Source organism: Leptidea sinapis, chromosome 1 (genome assembly GCF_905404315.1).
Source record: "Leptidea sinapis chromosome 1, ilLepSina1.1, whole genome shotgun sequence".
NCBI lineage: Eukaryota > Metazoa > Arthropoda > Insecta > Lepidoptera > Pieridae > Leptidea > Leptidea sinapis.
This window is the reverse complement of record NC_066265.1, coordinates 194135-209252: the sequence shown is the minus strand read 5'-3', so window position 1 is coordinate 209252 and position 15118 is coordinate 194135. Positions and strand designations below refer to the sequence as shown.

General features: G+C 36.0%; 1 protein-coding gene and 10 non-coding genes across 11 annotated transcripts in view; all 11 read left to right on the top strand.

Moving 5' to 3' along the window:
• Positions 1–763: 763 nt before the first annotated feature.
• LOC126967957 (centrosomal protein of 120 kDa) overlaps positions 764–15118 on the top strand; it is a 34497-nt gene continuing 20142 nt past the window's right edge. The window contains exons 1-5 of the mRNA XM_050812680.1: positions 764–869; positions 2801–2856; positions 5429–5538; positions 10396–10578; positions 12449–12625. Coding sequence (XP_050668637.1) covers positions 775–869; positions 2801–2856; positions 5429–5538; positions 10396–10578; positions 12449–12625 — 621 coding nt within the window. The 5' untranslated portion in view covers positions 764–774. The remainder of the gene's footprint in view (positions 870–2800; positions 2857–5428; positions 5539–10395; positions 10579–12448; positions 12626–15118) is intronic.
• Positions 12997–13115, top strand: LOC126970918 (5S ribosomal RNA). Its single transcript, XR_007730736.1, has one exon. It is a non-coding gene; the product is annotated as a 5S ribosomal RNA (ribosomal RNA).
• Positions 13203–13321, top strand: LOC126970907 (5S ribosomal RNA). Its single transcript, XR_007730725.1, has one exon. It is a non-coding gene; the product is annotated as a 5S ribosomal RNA (ribosomal RNA).
• On the top strand, positions 13409–13527 carry LOC126970898 (5S ribosomal RNA). Its single transcript, XR_007730715.1, has one exon. It is a non-coding gene; the product is annotated as a 5S ribosomal RNA (ribosomal RNA).
• On the top strand, positions 13615–13733 carry LOC126971030 (5S ribosomal RNA). Its single transcript, XR_007730775.1, has one exon. It is a non-coding gene; the product is annotated as a 5S ribosomal RNA (ribosomal RNA).
• On the top strand, positions 13817–13935 carry LOC126970980 (5S ribosomal RNA). Its single transcript, XR_007730752.1, has one exon. It is a non-coding gene; the product is annotated as a 5S ribosomal RNA (ribosomal RNA).
• Positions 14023–14141, top strand: LOC126970935 (5S ribosomal RNA). The gene has a single exon (XR_007730742.1). It is a non-coding gene; the product is annotated as a 5S ribosomal RNA (ribosomal RNA).
• On the top strand, positions 14225–14343 carry LOC126971263 (5S ribosomal RNA). Its single transcript, XR_007730880.1, has one exon. It is a non-coding gene; the product is annotated as a 5S ribosomal RNA (ribosomal RNA).
• On the top strand, positions 14431–14549 carry LOC126971206 (5S ribosomal RNA). The gene has a single exon (XR_007730855.1). It is a non-coding gene; the product is annotated as a 5S ribosomal RNA (ribosomal RNA).
• On the top strand, positions 14637–14755 carry LOC126971149 (5S ribosomal RNA). The gene has a single exon (XR_007730836.1). It is a non-coding gene; the product is annotated as a 5S ribosomal RNA (ribosomal RNA).
• On the top strand, positions 14843–14961 carry LOC126971094 (5S ribosomal RNA). Its single transcript, XR_007730813.1, has one exon. It is a non-coding gene; the product is annotated as a 5S ribosomal RNA (ribosomal RNA).

Sequence of the window (15118 nt, the reverse complement as noted above, 5' to 3'; positions counted from 1 at the left end):
GATGGTAGAAGCGTGTTTCTCAAGCGTATGTCTCAGCATCTTGTGTCTATGAAGTGTGTCTCTATGAAGCTGTGCCCGTGCTCATAATATATACTCATTTCTATCCCTGCCAACGTTGACCGTTCCCCAACCATTTCCCTTCGCCTCTAATACTTTATTTTCTAAGCACTGTGCAATTTATTTTCTAAGAAAACAATTTTACAAATCAGATTTAAGATAAATTTTACAACAAAAGTTGCTTAAACAATAAATATGGGATCTTCACACCCTGCTACGAGTACGCAGTAAACTCTTTTTTTTTATTATCCTCTCCAACCCTATTCTTTCTAAAGGAGGCTATATATTACTTAAACTGCTAAAAAAGCCATACTTTGGACACTTCGTAAAAAATAAGTAACTGACCGCATCTGCTCATCTTTTGAATGTTTTCTAAATTACATTTAGCGGACTGTAAACAATTGATGTTAAGACGGCCAATATTCCTACTTTCTACTCATATTAAAACTACACTAAAAACCCGACGAACTCTTTCAGCTGTTGAGAAAGAGCCTTGGAACGTACTGCACTATTTGCATCCTGTACACAAATTATAAAATTATTAATAACAACTTTTACAGATACACAAACGCATCGGGCGATTCAGTGTTGCCAACCAACGAGATAACAGAGCTACTGAAGAAAATGTGCGACTCTCTCACATCCAGCCAGGAGAAGCAGGCTAAGCCGTTCACCAGCGACGCGCAAGTGCAGTGTGACGTCACACATGATGACGTCATGCATGCGAGGGACCGCAACGATGACGTGCATGCTCGCGCTGATGACCTCACACGCAGTAGTGATAATGGCGAAGACGTTGCGGCATCTAAACCGTAAGTTGTTAAGAACCCGTCCAAAATGTCAGTCATAGTCTGCATCATTTTGTTCGAGCGAATGGCCAAGCTAATCTTCAATAGATTTACTTGGCTTAATTTAAAACATTAAATACTTTCAATATTGATATGGTCACTATAAAATGTTGTTAGGTTGGCTAATTACGTAATAACATAAGACAGAAAGACCCTTAAGAAGGGACTACATGAATTGACAGACTTGGTATAACATGCATCCCGCAACTTTTGACGGTAGAAGAACTGAGTTGCGAGACTTTATTTTTTTAGGTTTATTTTACAAGTTATGTTTTTGATGGCATGTTAAATGTATTACGACTCAGATCATATTGTCATTATTATTATCAGGAGAATCATTAGTAGATCATTAAATTATTATGGTCAAATATACGAAGAATAGCTTCCGAAATATTATGTGTGCTAGTTTGACGAGGAAGGTGAGCGATATGAAGTCACACTTAGTGACTCATTGTAGGTGAGAGTGGGGTCTGAGCGGCGAGGGATGCCATGGCCTTGTCAACCATTTGAATAATATTTGAAAACGAAAATTATAGTTACTTCAGAACTACTCGCCTTTATTGAAACACTTACTGACATTCTCCATTAGGATCAACTCCTGTCGGTGATCTTTTCTGAAAACTATTATATTAAAAAAAATGTGCGTGTACTTAAATACTAGCAGTTGCCCGCGACTTCATCCGCGTATAATTTCTGATTTCCTTTCAGATTATTTTTCTGCTTTCCAGTAGATCAATCAAACCCATCGACAAAATTCCTACCGCTGGTAATAACCACACTTCATAGTTTATACCTATAGAGGTCGCAATATACATTATATTTTTTGTATTGTATTTGTATTTTTGACGGTTCTATTTTGCTTCAAAGTTTGATTCTAGCTTTATCATTATAATAAGATTATCGTGTAGCATAATATCTTAACCAGAAACTGTTACTATGTTTAAATTGCAATTAATTGTAATCCCCCTCGTGAGACAACAGGCAATGTCTGTCTGAAGTCACCAGCCAATAGTACCGTGACTCCGCCCATAAGTCGGTTACAATTCCTTATATCTTGGAGAGTCCTATTTAGAGCTTCAATGCCTTTCTTATGGAGCATAGTTCATTCATCCCATACCATAATTTTGGCTTCTCAAAGCACTCAAAGCCGTGTCACTCTGTTTAGGTATATTACACAGGACAGGGTGAAATAACCTAAATGTCGATATTCACGTCTTTAGCTTCAAAAGATAGGACTTTCATACATCCTTCGCCCCCCCTTTTCAAATCTGTTTCTTAGCTGAGACCTACGTCCTAGAAAGAACCTACCAACCAAATTTCAAATTTGTAAGATTTGTAGTTTCTAAAATGTCGTGATTAGTCAGTCACTCAGTGAGTGAGTGGTATTTCGCTTTTATATAATATATAGATAGATATCATTACATTTTTACTTTATTTTACAACTTATACATATCAAAAACTATTTAATTCTCGTCCATTGTCTGTGGTTCAGTAGACATATGAGTTACACAAGGCTTAAGGTTGCTGAAGTAGTAAATGGTCTAGTTGACCAACTAACGTGAGGGTGGCGAATTTTAGTGACGGTGTAATAATTCACTTTTAATAATTTTTCTCTAACGCGCCAAAAGAGGTATAACTTCAAAAGGAAAATTACTCTACAGCATACGGCTTTTCTTCTCTTTCACTCGCCTTGGGCTTAATCGCACACACTCTTACTAAATCCTATCTAGATGGATTTAATGTCTTCGACCGATTTAAGTGGATAAGTGGTAACGTTACATTTATCAGTCATTTATCATATGAAGTTTATAATGAGGCGTTACCATACTAGTGGATTTTATACGAAGATTTACTTTTATTAATAATTAATGTTACATGTTAAACTTTGTTCGAAGGGAATCAACTGAAGCTTCCAAATGTGATGAGGTGATGAAGGACAGTGCTTTGAAAGGTGCGTAATTTAATGTGTGTCATTTTCTTCCATCCACTATTCTATGGTAAAGGAGGACAAACGAGCGTACGGGTCACCTGGTGTTAAGTGATCACCACCCCCCACATTCTCTTGCAACACCAGAGGCATCACAGGAGTGTTTAAGGAAGGTGTACGCGCTTTTGTTGAAGGTATCCATGTCGAATCGTCTTGGAAACACCACTTTGTTGATACATTTAATTCTAGTGCTGTGCAACTGTTCAATTGTTTCAAGTCGTTCTAATGAATTTTATTATGCATCTATATACAGTGGAGTCGTTTTAATACATTTTGACGTCTGTCAGTTTTATCTTCATAGTGAGGTGACCTGCTCAACATCGATTAAAGTACATGAATCGATACGGACTGGAAACATATGTGAATTTTAAAAATCATTAGTGAATCCCTGTCCCGTTATTATTTTTTCTTTTTTAAATTTAAGGAGCAAAATAAGACAAGTATACACATTTAACAAAAAAATGCATTTATTCAGATGAACTATCATAACTGTTATTAGTATCGTCATCTTCATCACTGCTGTCAGCTGTCACTCAGAGACATTATTAATTCATTTTCAATAATATTGTCTATTCTCACATCTCGTTCAAAATCTTGTAATTTTTTTTTTGTTTTCTCTACGACTTTTCTCCAGTCTTCTGTAGTGACTTCTGCACCCGCAGTTTGAAGCAGAGTCATCATTTTAGCAGTACTGAAGGGTGGTTCAGTATTGTTTCGCGCTGCATGACCCTTTATTTGTGCCCAAATAAGCTCGATGGCGTTATACTGTCAATGGTAGGGAGGCAATCGAATAACTTCGTGTCCATGCTCTTGGGCTAGTTCATCGATTACGTATCGGAGCTTGGACGGCTTAGTTGCTTTTACCAGATTTAACAACTCAACTTTTCCACACCATTTCTTACCAGCCACGAGACAATTTCTCCCTTTTAATTTGTTTGAGTTGGTGGTTTATCAACTTGTACAGAATGATACGGTGCATTGTCCATTATAATTTTCTAAGCTGACTAGCAGCTTCTCGAACCACTCTTTAAAAACCTCAAAATTCATTTCCTCGTGGTAATCACTTGTAGTTTTAGAGGCGAACGCGAGCAGGCAGTCTGGAATAAAACCATGAGAAGCTGATCCCGCGGGACATATAATAGGTCGGGCACCTTTCCCCGATGGAACTTTTGAGGTGGAGGCCGCTGTATCATTGGTCCATGTCCGCTGTATCATCGGTCCATGTCCGCGAAACCTCATGATTCGCATTTAACCATGTTTCCTCAATAAACACGACATTATCCTAATCTGTAATTTTATTTACTTGACGTAAGAATGTTACTCTCTTCAAAATAATATCGTATCGTTCAAGCAGGATTTTCCGCTTGTCCGATTTTTTAAATCTAAAGCCAATCGATTTCAAAACTTTTGATAGAGACGATTTACCGCCAAAAATAAGTCTGCGTCTTTTAACGAACTCCTTAGCTTTTCCCTTGTAGAATATTCTTTTCTCGACTAATACCCATAAATGTGGTTGCGAATTGTAGCATCATCAAAATTATCAACGCCAACAATTTTCATGTCCCTCTTTATTTTTTTCGGTGTTCGTAAAGTATTATCTTCTGAGCCTGATGGTCCATATTTCTCTTTCAGAATTTCAGTAACTGTCCTCTTCCCTATTCTCTCGGTTGCGTCAATGGAAAAAGAGGCCCATCGTTAACTGATTGACGTTCAAAATAATTATACAATTTATTATTTATCTATTAAATTGTTTTTGTGTTAAACATAAATTATTTTTCTATTAAAATATTTTTTGTATTTTTATACTTCGTTAAAAGAATTAAAAATATATGTAATTATGATTTATTATAATCACAACGTGGTTATTAATTTATGGTAATTTCTTCACAAGTAACCAATGCGATTTTACTTATTCTACGTATTCGATTCTACTTATCAGCTTTCGATTTTTAGAGTTACATCGCTAGTGTTTAAAATGAAAAAAAGCTATGTAACATTGTAACGACGTTCAGTTATTTAGATCAGACATTGTTTATTTATGTTTAGAATAGTTTAGCAAATCGTAAAATTACACGTATCGTTCATTAAAACAATAAATATGTAATCGATATTGAAAAAAATTAAGCATTTGTTCAGTTCTAAGAGAACAAAAAAATATATTATTTTATGCACGCCGTTACAAAGTTACGTTGTTGAATTTTGATGAACTGTCAAATGTTACCTATTAAAATGACTCTACTGTTGTATATCTATAAAATTGTCGTGTCACAATGTTAGTTACCATACTACTCCTAAACGGCTTGATCAATTTTCTATGTTTTTGTTGTTTTTTTTTTTTTAATTTTACGGTCAGCTACTAATAAATTAATTAATATCTTATATAATTGACCTAGATTAGATGTAATGAGAAACTAAATAAAATATTGTTTTGGTAACAAGCACACATCATTCCATCCACACTGTTAGATTGTAATAATTATTTAGTAATATGTTAATAGTTTCAAGATCCTCAGACCCTTATCGTTTGCTATTACAGATACAGTAACCAGCGCGATGCCGGCGTCCGAGCGAGATGCAATCATAAAGAAGTTTGTCGACGAGCTCGAGGATTGGAAAGAGATGCAACAGCAGATGTATAAAGTGCAGGTTACTTTGATTCTGTATTGCTTGTGAACACCTACCGTAGTGAACCGTATAGCTATGGTACTGTTTTTGACAGAAACGGACAAAAAGAGCTGGACGCCTTCTAAAAAAACTAAACGAAATGATATTATCTTTTTAACTGTTTCTGAAAGCATTTAAAAAAAACTATATAAAACTATTGCACTGGATATAAACTTCCCTTCCTACTTTATTCAGCCATATATAAAACTGAAAACTTTTTTTGACATCAATACCTACTTAAAAGATCATTTTCTTCACATTATTTCCATTTATATTTTAAACAGTGCTTAAAGTCAAAGTCAAATAAATTTTAATCAATTAGTCTCAAACTAAACGCGTTTGGATCGTCACTATAAATATTGCTGTTAAATAACTGAATCTACCATATGTTCGGTAAAAGTAGAGCTCGTGAGAAGAAACTCAACGGTCACTCTTTTCAATCAAATAGAGTATTTTACAAAGGCTGTAATAAACAAAACTAATTAGTTTGTAAGGTGCTGCATCCAATATATGAATCGTGTTCAAATTTATATTAATTAATATACCTATTGTAATATTAACAAGCGCAACGGTGAAAACAATACTAAGTTTGTTGGCTCCATATTTCATTTGATAATGTCGGAACGAACTTGTCACTGTCAGTGTCTCTCCCCATGCCTCGCACACACTTTCTCGTCGGGGGATCAAGCGCTGTCACGCTTGCGCAGCGCTCCGTGACCCGCGTTATCAAATAATTTTCCAGTATATATAAATAATCTTTGTTAAAGAAATATTAGCATAATGTGTATTGTAATAAAAAATGTTTTACAAGAAAGCTATTAAACTTGTACTCTTAACACGTTCGCTGTCTCGCTCATTGTGTGCAAGGATTGACCGCTTACAGAGACCTTATTGCGTGCTTGCTCTATGACGAGCGAAACGATTATTAGATCTAGTTATTTGAAAAACCGTTTTTGCCATAGACAAGTAGCTGTTTAGTTCGTTAGATAGTCAATAAATATTTATTTATTTATCGGCATCACCAACACAATAAATCTAATAATAATAAAAATAAGTGTTATTGCATTCACAGGCAATGACCACATGCAAATATTACATATAATTGATAAAAAAGGTGTGTGTAATCTTTACGCGCGATTGAAATAAAACTTAATAATAATAAACTTTAGGAATAATTAACAGATACATTAATATATTACATTAAATAAAGCCTTGTTACCAAATAAGTGCTTACGTATTACTGAGTAGCTTTGTTAGATTTTTTGATATTTTTTTTTCGGAAACGGTAACGATATAACCTCATCTTTTGAGATTTTATATATTTTACAAAGAATGATATATTTAATGTTATATTTTGATATTAGTATTCATCAGAAAATAAAACACTAAAAATTTTTACAGGTTCTAGATTTTCTCTTTTATGCTTATTTATTGATGAAAGAGTAAAATGTTCCTGGGATCCCGCCATTTTACTTGACTGATTAATATTTTAATTTTATATTCTATTTATAATACATTAATTCCATTCGCACCTTTTAAAATTTTCACTCATCAAATAAAATAATTGATAATAAGAAATTGCAGGTGTTCGCGATGAACAAAAAAAAGATTGATATCTTCTCAAAGATTTATATTTCGTCTGTCTTAACAGGATTAGATAAAATAGTTCTTGTGTAGTTGAGGTGTCGTGTGCAAGTAGTCGAAGTAGAATAGTGAATGAATGAATGTTATATTTGACAGATAGATGAAGGATGAAGTATGATTGACAGAGTAGGTAAATGGAGTAATATTAGAGTAATTGTTTGATAGGTTCAAGTGTATGGCTCGATATGATAATAAAATTAAATTTAATCCAGTCGACGATAGGAAATCTGGCGTCGACAGAAGGTTATATTAGCACATATTAATATGACGTTGTTATTGGATATTAACGAATATGGCTGTATGGGCTCGAACCCTTGGCCTATCCTAATAATTTACGAAGAAACCAGAAACAAATTAACGAATGTCGCAATTGTCAGAAAAATTTTGATAACTTATATATTATTTATTACAAAAGTAGTAAAATATTGCTGAGCATATTGAAATGTTTTTTTTTAAACCATAAAATTATAACGGCTTAAAAAATTGTTTCAATTGACTTTTTTACTGAGCGTTACTTACGTCAGAGAAAACATATGCGGTTAAGAAAATTAGACGGATACGGTGCGACTAGTATACTTTATAGTATATAGTTATTTTCATAGTATTCGTTAAGAGAAAAATTTATATAAATAAACATATTGACTGTTACTTCTCAACATATTTTTGATAATGTTCTCTATGTTCATAAGCACATTGAAGATTTTTCTAGAAATTGTGACATTCATAATGTTAACACGAGGAACAAACATAAACTTGTTATGTCTACTATTCGGTTGGGTCGCGTTTGTAAGTCTTTTGTTGGGTGATGTATATGCTTCTACAATATGATCCCAGAAAATGTACAAAATAATTAATGTGTTACGAAATTTAAAAAAATTGTTAAAAAAAGTTTGTTTGGGAAAGGTTACTATAGCATAAACGTATTTCTTAATAGCACCACAGACTGGGAATGAATCGAACACCCTCTGGCTTTTTTATTATAAATGTTTAGGTATTGTACAATATCATATTGTAGTTAATATTTTTATATATTATTTTTTTTATAAGAAAAGCCCGCTGTGTTTCTTGCGCCCATTCTTTTCAGGCCTGAGGCAGTCTTTTTTGAATGGGTAGTTTTTGACACAAAACACAATAAGTGATTTTGAATAAAAATATTTAAATTTGAATACTAAAGTATTTAATAATATAATTAGTATCTATAAAGTGAGGATTAATTTAGATGAACTAAAATTACGGCAGAGTTAAAATATTACCCAAAAAGGCGTATTTTTGTTGAACATCAAATTTTATTCCTGTCCAGCAACATATCAATAACCGTATAATAATATAGTTTATGCTGAAATGCAGAGAACTTATCATTTAAAATGGTCTATATTTCGATCAACTTTCGGATGGCAATTGTAAGTGCGAATAATAATCATAATAATAATAATCTATTAAGAGTAGGGGAGCGGGGGGCTAGTTGTAACAATTTTACGCTTCTTGGCTATGACAGCTTACTTGTTTGTTATTTATGAAATCTAGCAATACTATTCCAATTAACAACTATTCAACTATTGATTCCTAATAATCTTGTTATCTAAATTGTTACGATATTTTGTAGAAACGGCTTTGAATAAAAACTGACGAGTGTTACAACTTACCCCGTGGCTGGGGCTAGTTGTAACAGGCTTGGGGCAAATTGTAACATTAGGAATTAGAAGCCAGTTTTATATTTTTTGAAGATTTATTTGGCATATTTTGCATAAGAAACTTTACAAACGCTAAAACTTTTTAGTAAAATTTTAAAATTAACAGAAAATATACAAAAACAAACAAATAACATGTGCTTTCTTTACTAAAACTATTAAGGCACTTTAGGTTTACAGCCATTTATAATCTTAACTGCTTCAGTAATCAGACTTTTGATTAATTTTTAGCATTATAAACCTTAGGTACGTTATAGCAAAACTTTTAAGTTTTACTCTTAATCTTAATCTGATAGAAAAGAATCAAATATTAACAAATACATGTTCTTTCTTAAACTATAAACGAAGTTTAGGATCAAAGCCATTTATTATAACAAAATCTTCAGTAAACATACATACAATACATGTGCCCACATCTTGCACATGATGCATTGTATCCACTCTTCGTTTGAATTCATAATTTTCCCCACGAGCTAAACAAAACCATTTTCCTCGGGTTCAGAATCCGTATGAAAATTAAAAACTTTCTTTTTTACTTTTTCTATCCCTTGTCTTTTATGTTACTTAATCTTATCTCTTGTCATCGTTCTTTTGCCTTTCTTTGTCTACCGTGTTTGATTTGTCTTATTTAAATTTTCTTCGTGTTGTTTTTGTAACTCATTCTTCTCTTGCGTGTCTGGGAGGACACAGCATTTTCTTTTACGTTGAGGGTGGTTAGTCAATTTTCGTGGTTAAGCTTTCGGATAAGTTCTTCTTTGAGATGGAGAGAAATGATTGTGCTTTTCAATACCAGAAGGTCCAGGAGTCGGCTCAAAGTCAGGTTGATTTCCAGGTAAAGCTGTTGTAAATAAAGTATCCTCAATTCTTGTTAAATCTAAGTTACTGTGTTTCAATTTTCCATGGAACTTATGATTTCACTGACACATATCTCAAGATTGCTTATCGTATGAATCTATATTATGAATACTTGTTGTCAAGCTAGAGGTACTAATGTTTGCTTGCAGGATTTATACTTATAAATAACTTATAAGTAACATGTTACAACTTACCCCACTGCAAGGTTTTTGGAAATAACCTATATTAAAAAAAAGTGGCTAACTTGGTGTGAAATTCCATTTAATATAATCAAACTTAACAAGTGCTTAATGTATTTGTATAAATCAATAACTGCTAAACCATTTGAAATCTACGATAATCAATTTTGTATAAGCAAAAAAAGTCCATTATCTGGCTTAATCGGAACGCCAGCACAACACCGCGACTTGCGTCGTCCGGCGTGATACTGTTCTCGCCTATATTATAGAATGGGTATTACGTAGTGGGTTAGGTTAAAAATCAAACGAATATTCTTCTATTATCTAGGTATAAAGTGCTTGTTACTACTTACCCCTGTTACAACAAGCCCCCCGCTCCCTTTCGAAAGTGACCTTTGGATTAGGGATTATTATTGAATTCGACGTTGGCATCCTATTTAATACATTTATAATTAATGTAAATGATGTTCCAGTTGAAACGCAAAGAGGACTACCACCTGGAGCTGCTGGCGAGCGAGTGGAGCCGGCGCCGCGGGGAGCTGGAGCACAAGCTGCGGGGCGGAGTGGAGCGGTGCCGGCAGCTGGCGGCGCAGCTGGCCGCAGCCACGCAGGACTTGCAGCTGCGAGCCTTCCGGAGCACGGCGCGGGAGAACAAGGTGGGGGACCATCGCCGCCCACGACACCACTGATGGCAGGGTACCAAACACCGCACAAGGAAGCCGATCCGGCATACTTTAGACCGCCTTGCCTTTAAGCGCGTTGACAGTTTATTTATGACAATAAGGAACAAGACAAGCAAAACGTTCAGCGAATGGTAATTAATACGCCCTGCCCATTACAATGCAGTGCGCTCGTCACCGTGAGACATAAGATGTTAAATCTTATTCTCCCAGTAATTTCACAAGCTACGACACCCCTCAGACCTAAACAAATTACTGCTTCACGGCAGAAAAAGAGCCGGTGTGGTACTCATAATGTAGCCGACATCCTGTACAAGTCCACCTGGCGTCCCACTGCTAATCTTCGTTCAATCGGAGAGTTTTCTGTTTTCTGAGGTGTGACCTATACCAGTGACAAGAAACATGAAAGATTATACGTTTGTCGTTTCCAAAGTAACAATGCTTCGTTCGCTATTTTAAGCTCTGGATGTGATTATCGTTGTTTTAATATTTTAAAGTATAATGTATACGCGCGCGTTATACATTACTTTGGTATTTTGTAAGTGACGTGAGCGAGATTCTTTCGATAGCAGATGTTATATAGTAGTTTAGTTGGGAGAGGCAGGCTTTTGTTGTTTATATGACAATACCACCGTGGATTACATGACGTGTGAATCTCACTTTTTTCATATAGTACTCTTTATCCAGCATTGATAGATGACTAAAACCATGGCACGAGAATGCAATAAAATATGTAAGTATCAAGTTATTATAATCTAAAGCAATGAAGAAGGTGTTTCTTGTGAGCTAAATATGTTTTTAATAGTTACATAATTTGAACCATTCACAATTATAACAATCATCATCAAGGTCTTTTGGTGATTTGATATTGGAGGTAGTTCTTATCCCATTTCCTTCACTTCTGACAGTCTCGGCGCTGTCTCATCCAATAGACCTCCGTATCTTGAGATGTCCCTCCCTTGCACAGAGTACATTATATAATATAGGTATAAAGTTGTCAGTCCATTTCAAGGCGAAAGTGACATCGCGTGGGAACTTGACGAAAACTTTACCTACATATACGTATAACATAAATTCCTGTATTATGGTTGTTTTATTTGGAATATTATTTTTACACAGGAATTCCGCCATAAATTTAATGGCAGAATTACTAAAATGTAGATATTAGGAACTTGAGTTACAATAAAAAAACATATTATTTCTATCTTCTTTTATTGTAATACTGTATAGCGAATGTTTGCATTATATCCTCATCCTGCGTCGAAAATGCTCCTCGAAGTATTTTATTGATGGTTCTGCACCAATTACATATAAATATCATAGTAGATATAGTAAATATCTTGTCAGTCAATTCGGAACTATGCTCTTATATATATATACTCAACACGCAACGAACACCAAACAACAACAATAATGAATAAGCAAAACGATGGCGGCAAATAAATTAATAAACAAGATGGCGATTGGCGGCTACCTACTGTGTAGGCGGGCGAAGCAGGTCTGTGTATCAATCAGTGCCCTCTATAGACAAGTTGACAAATTAATTTTAATGTGTTGGTATTGTATGAATCAAGAAATGTTCTAAGTGCAAACGCCGTGCTCCCTTGCGTTGTCGCGCCCTCTAGTGTAGGTACGCTCTAGGTCCCCGCTTACGTCCACAGTTTCTTCGCTATGAGTTTTATGATCATTTTTACTTGAGCCATACTGCGGATCCAGTCATTGTGTTTTCGATCACGTTTAGTGATTCCTAACATTTGTCTCTCCACGCCTGTTCTCTCCTCCATTCGGTGTATCAGAACTTCTTTAGTGTTATTTTATATACAACATGGCCGTGGATATGTTTCAGTTATTAGAAGCAAAGAAAGCGTTAGAGGCGCACTACACGTCCAAGTTCCAGGAGCTTCGGGAGGCCTCGCAGAAGATGGAGGCAGATATGAACCACCAGCTTCGGCTCAAGGAGCTGGCCGTGGAGGAGGAGCGGGCCAGGGTGCAGTCGCTGGAGAAACAAATAGACGTGCTCAAGGTGACCCACGACTGTTATGACGATTGTGTTCACTTATACACTACTACTGTACTCCATTCATAGTGGAATAACGATTATCAATGAAAATTAAAAAAATAAATAAATATCATCGGGAGACTTGTAAGTCTCCTATAGGCATATAAGTTTTATTTGTAGATAAACTATCAACAGTTTATAAAGTATCAGAAGTTATTAGGTATTTTCTTTTGTTTCGAACAAATTTTTCATACCATATTGAAGCCTGTACTTAGATGGGTGACCGCTTGGGAACACCACGTGATGTTGGCTTTTTGTTCATTTAACTCTTATTTTATTTTGGTTTAGTTAATTGGTGTTAATATTATTGGTTGATAATGTTCGAACGGTCTATCGCCAACGTCCATACCACGTTGAATACACCGGTTCTCGTCCGATCATCGAAGTTAAGCAACGTCGGGCGCGGTCAGTACTTAGATGGGTGACCGCTTGGGAACACCGCGTGATGTTGGCTTTTTGTTCATTTAACTCTTATTTTATTTTGGTTTAGTTAATTAATTGGTGTTAATATTATTGGTTGATAATGTTCGAACGGTCTATCGCCAACGTCCATACCACGTTGAATACACCGGTTCTCGTCCGATCATCGAAGTTAAGCAACGTCGGGCGCGGTCAGTACTTAGATGGGTGACCGCTTGGGAACACCGCGTGATGTTGGCTTTTTGTTCATTTAACTCTTATTTTATTTTGGTTTAGTTAATTAATTGGTGTTAATATTATTGGTTGATAATGTTCGAACGGTCTATCGCCAACGTCCATACCACGTTGAATACACCGGTTCTCGTCCGATCATCGAAGTTAAGCAACGTCGGGCGCGGTCAGTACTTAGATGGGTGACCGCTTGGGAACACCGCGTGATGTTGGCTTTTTGTTCATTTAACTCTTATTTTATTTTGGTTTAGTTAATTAATTGGTGTTAATATTATTGGTTGATAATGTTCGAACGGTCTATCGCCAACGTCCATACCACGTTGAATACACCGGTTCTCGTCCGATCACCGAAGTTAAGCAACGTCGGGCGCGGTCAGTACTTAGATGGGTGACCGCTTGGGAACACCGCGTGATGTTGGCTTTTTGTTCATTTAACTCTTATTTTATTTTGGTTTAGTTAATTGGTGTTAATATTATTGGTTGATAATGTTCGAACGGTCTATCGCCAACGTCCATACCACGTTGAATACACCGGTTCTCGTCCGATCACCGAAGTTAAGCAACGTCGGGCGCGGTCAGTACTTAGATGGGTGACCGCTTGGGAACACCGCGTGATGTTGGCTTTTTGTTCATTTAACTCTTATTTTATTTTGGTTTAGTTAATTAATTGGTGTTAATATTATTGGTTGATAATGTTCGAACGGTCTATCGCCAACGTCCATACCACGTTGAATACACCGGTTCTCGTCCGATCACCGAAGTTAAGCAACGTCGGGCGCGGTCAGTACTTAGATGGGTGACCGCTTGGGAACACCGCGTGATGTTGGCTTTTTGTTCATTTAACTCTTATTTTATTTTGGTTTAGTTAATTGGTGTTAATATTATTGGTTGATAATGTTCGAACGGTCTATCGCCAACGTCCATACCACGTTGAATACACCGGTTCTCGTCCGATCACCGAAGTTAAGCAACGTCGGGCGCGGTCAGTACTTAGATGGGTGACCGCTTGGGAACACCGCGTGATGTTGGCTTTTTGTTCATTTAACTCTTATTTTATTTTGGTTTAGTTAATTAATTGGTGTTAATATTATTGGTTGATAATGTTCGAACGGTCTATCGCCAACGTCCATACCACGTTGAATACACCGGTTCTCGTCCGATCACCGAAGTTAAGCAACGTCGGGCGCGGTCAGTACTTAGATGGGTGACCGCTTGGGAACACCGCGTGATGTTGGCTTTTTGTTCATTTAACTCTTATTTTATTTTGGTTTAGTTAATTAATTGGTGTTAATATTATTGGTTGATAATGTTCGAACGGTCTATCGCCAACGTCCATACCACGTTGAATACACCGGTTCTCGTCCGATCACCGAAGTTAAGCAACGTCGGGCGCGGTCAGTACTTAGATGGGTGACCGCTTGGGAACACCGCGTGATGTTGGCTTTTTGTTCATTTAACTCTTATTTTATTTTGGTTTAGTTAATTAATTGGTGTTAATATTATTGGTTGATAATGTTCGAACGGTCTATCGCCAACGTCCATACCACGTTGAATACACCGGTTCTCGTCCGATCACCGAAGTTAAGCAACGTCGGGCGCGGTCAGTACTTAGATGGGTGACCGCTTGGGAACACCGCGTGATGTTGGCTTTTTGTTCATTTTATAATTATTTTTTTTGGTGGGCTCTATCACCAACGACCATCTTTGTTCACACTCTTCTAAACTGCCTACCTAGTTTTCTTTATATCACTCATATAACTAAAATACATAAGATAATTATTTCAATTATCAATACCTCGTAGCGTA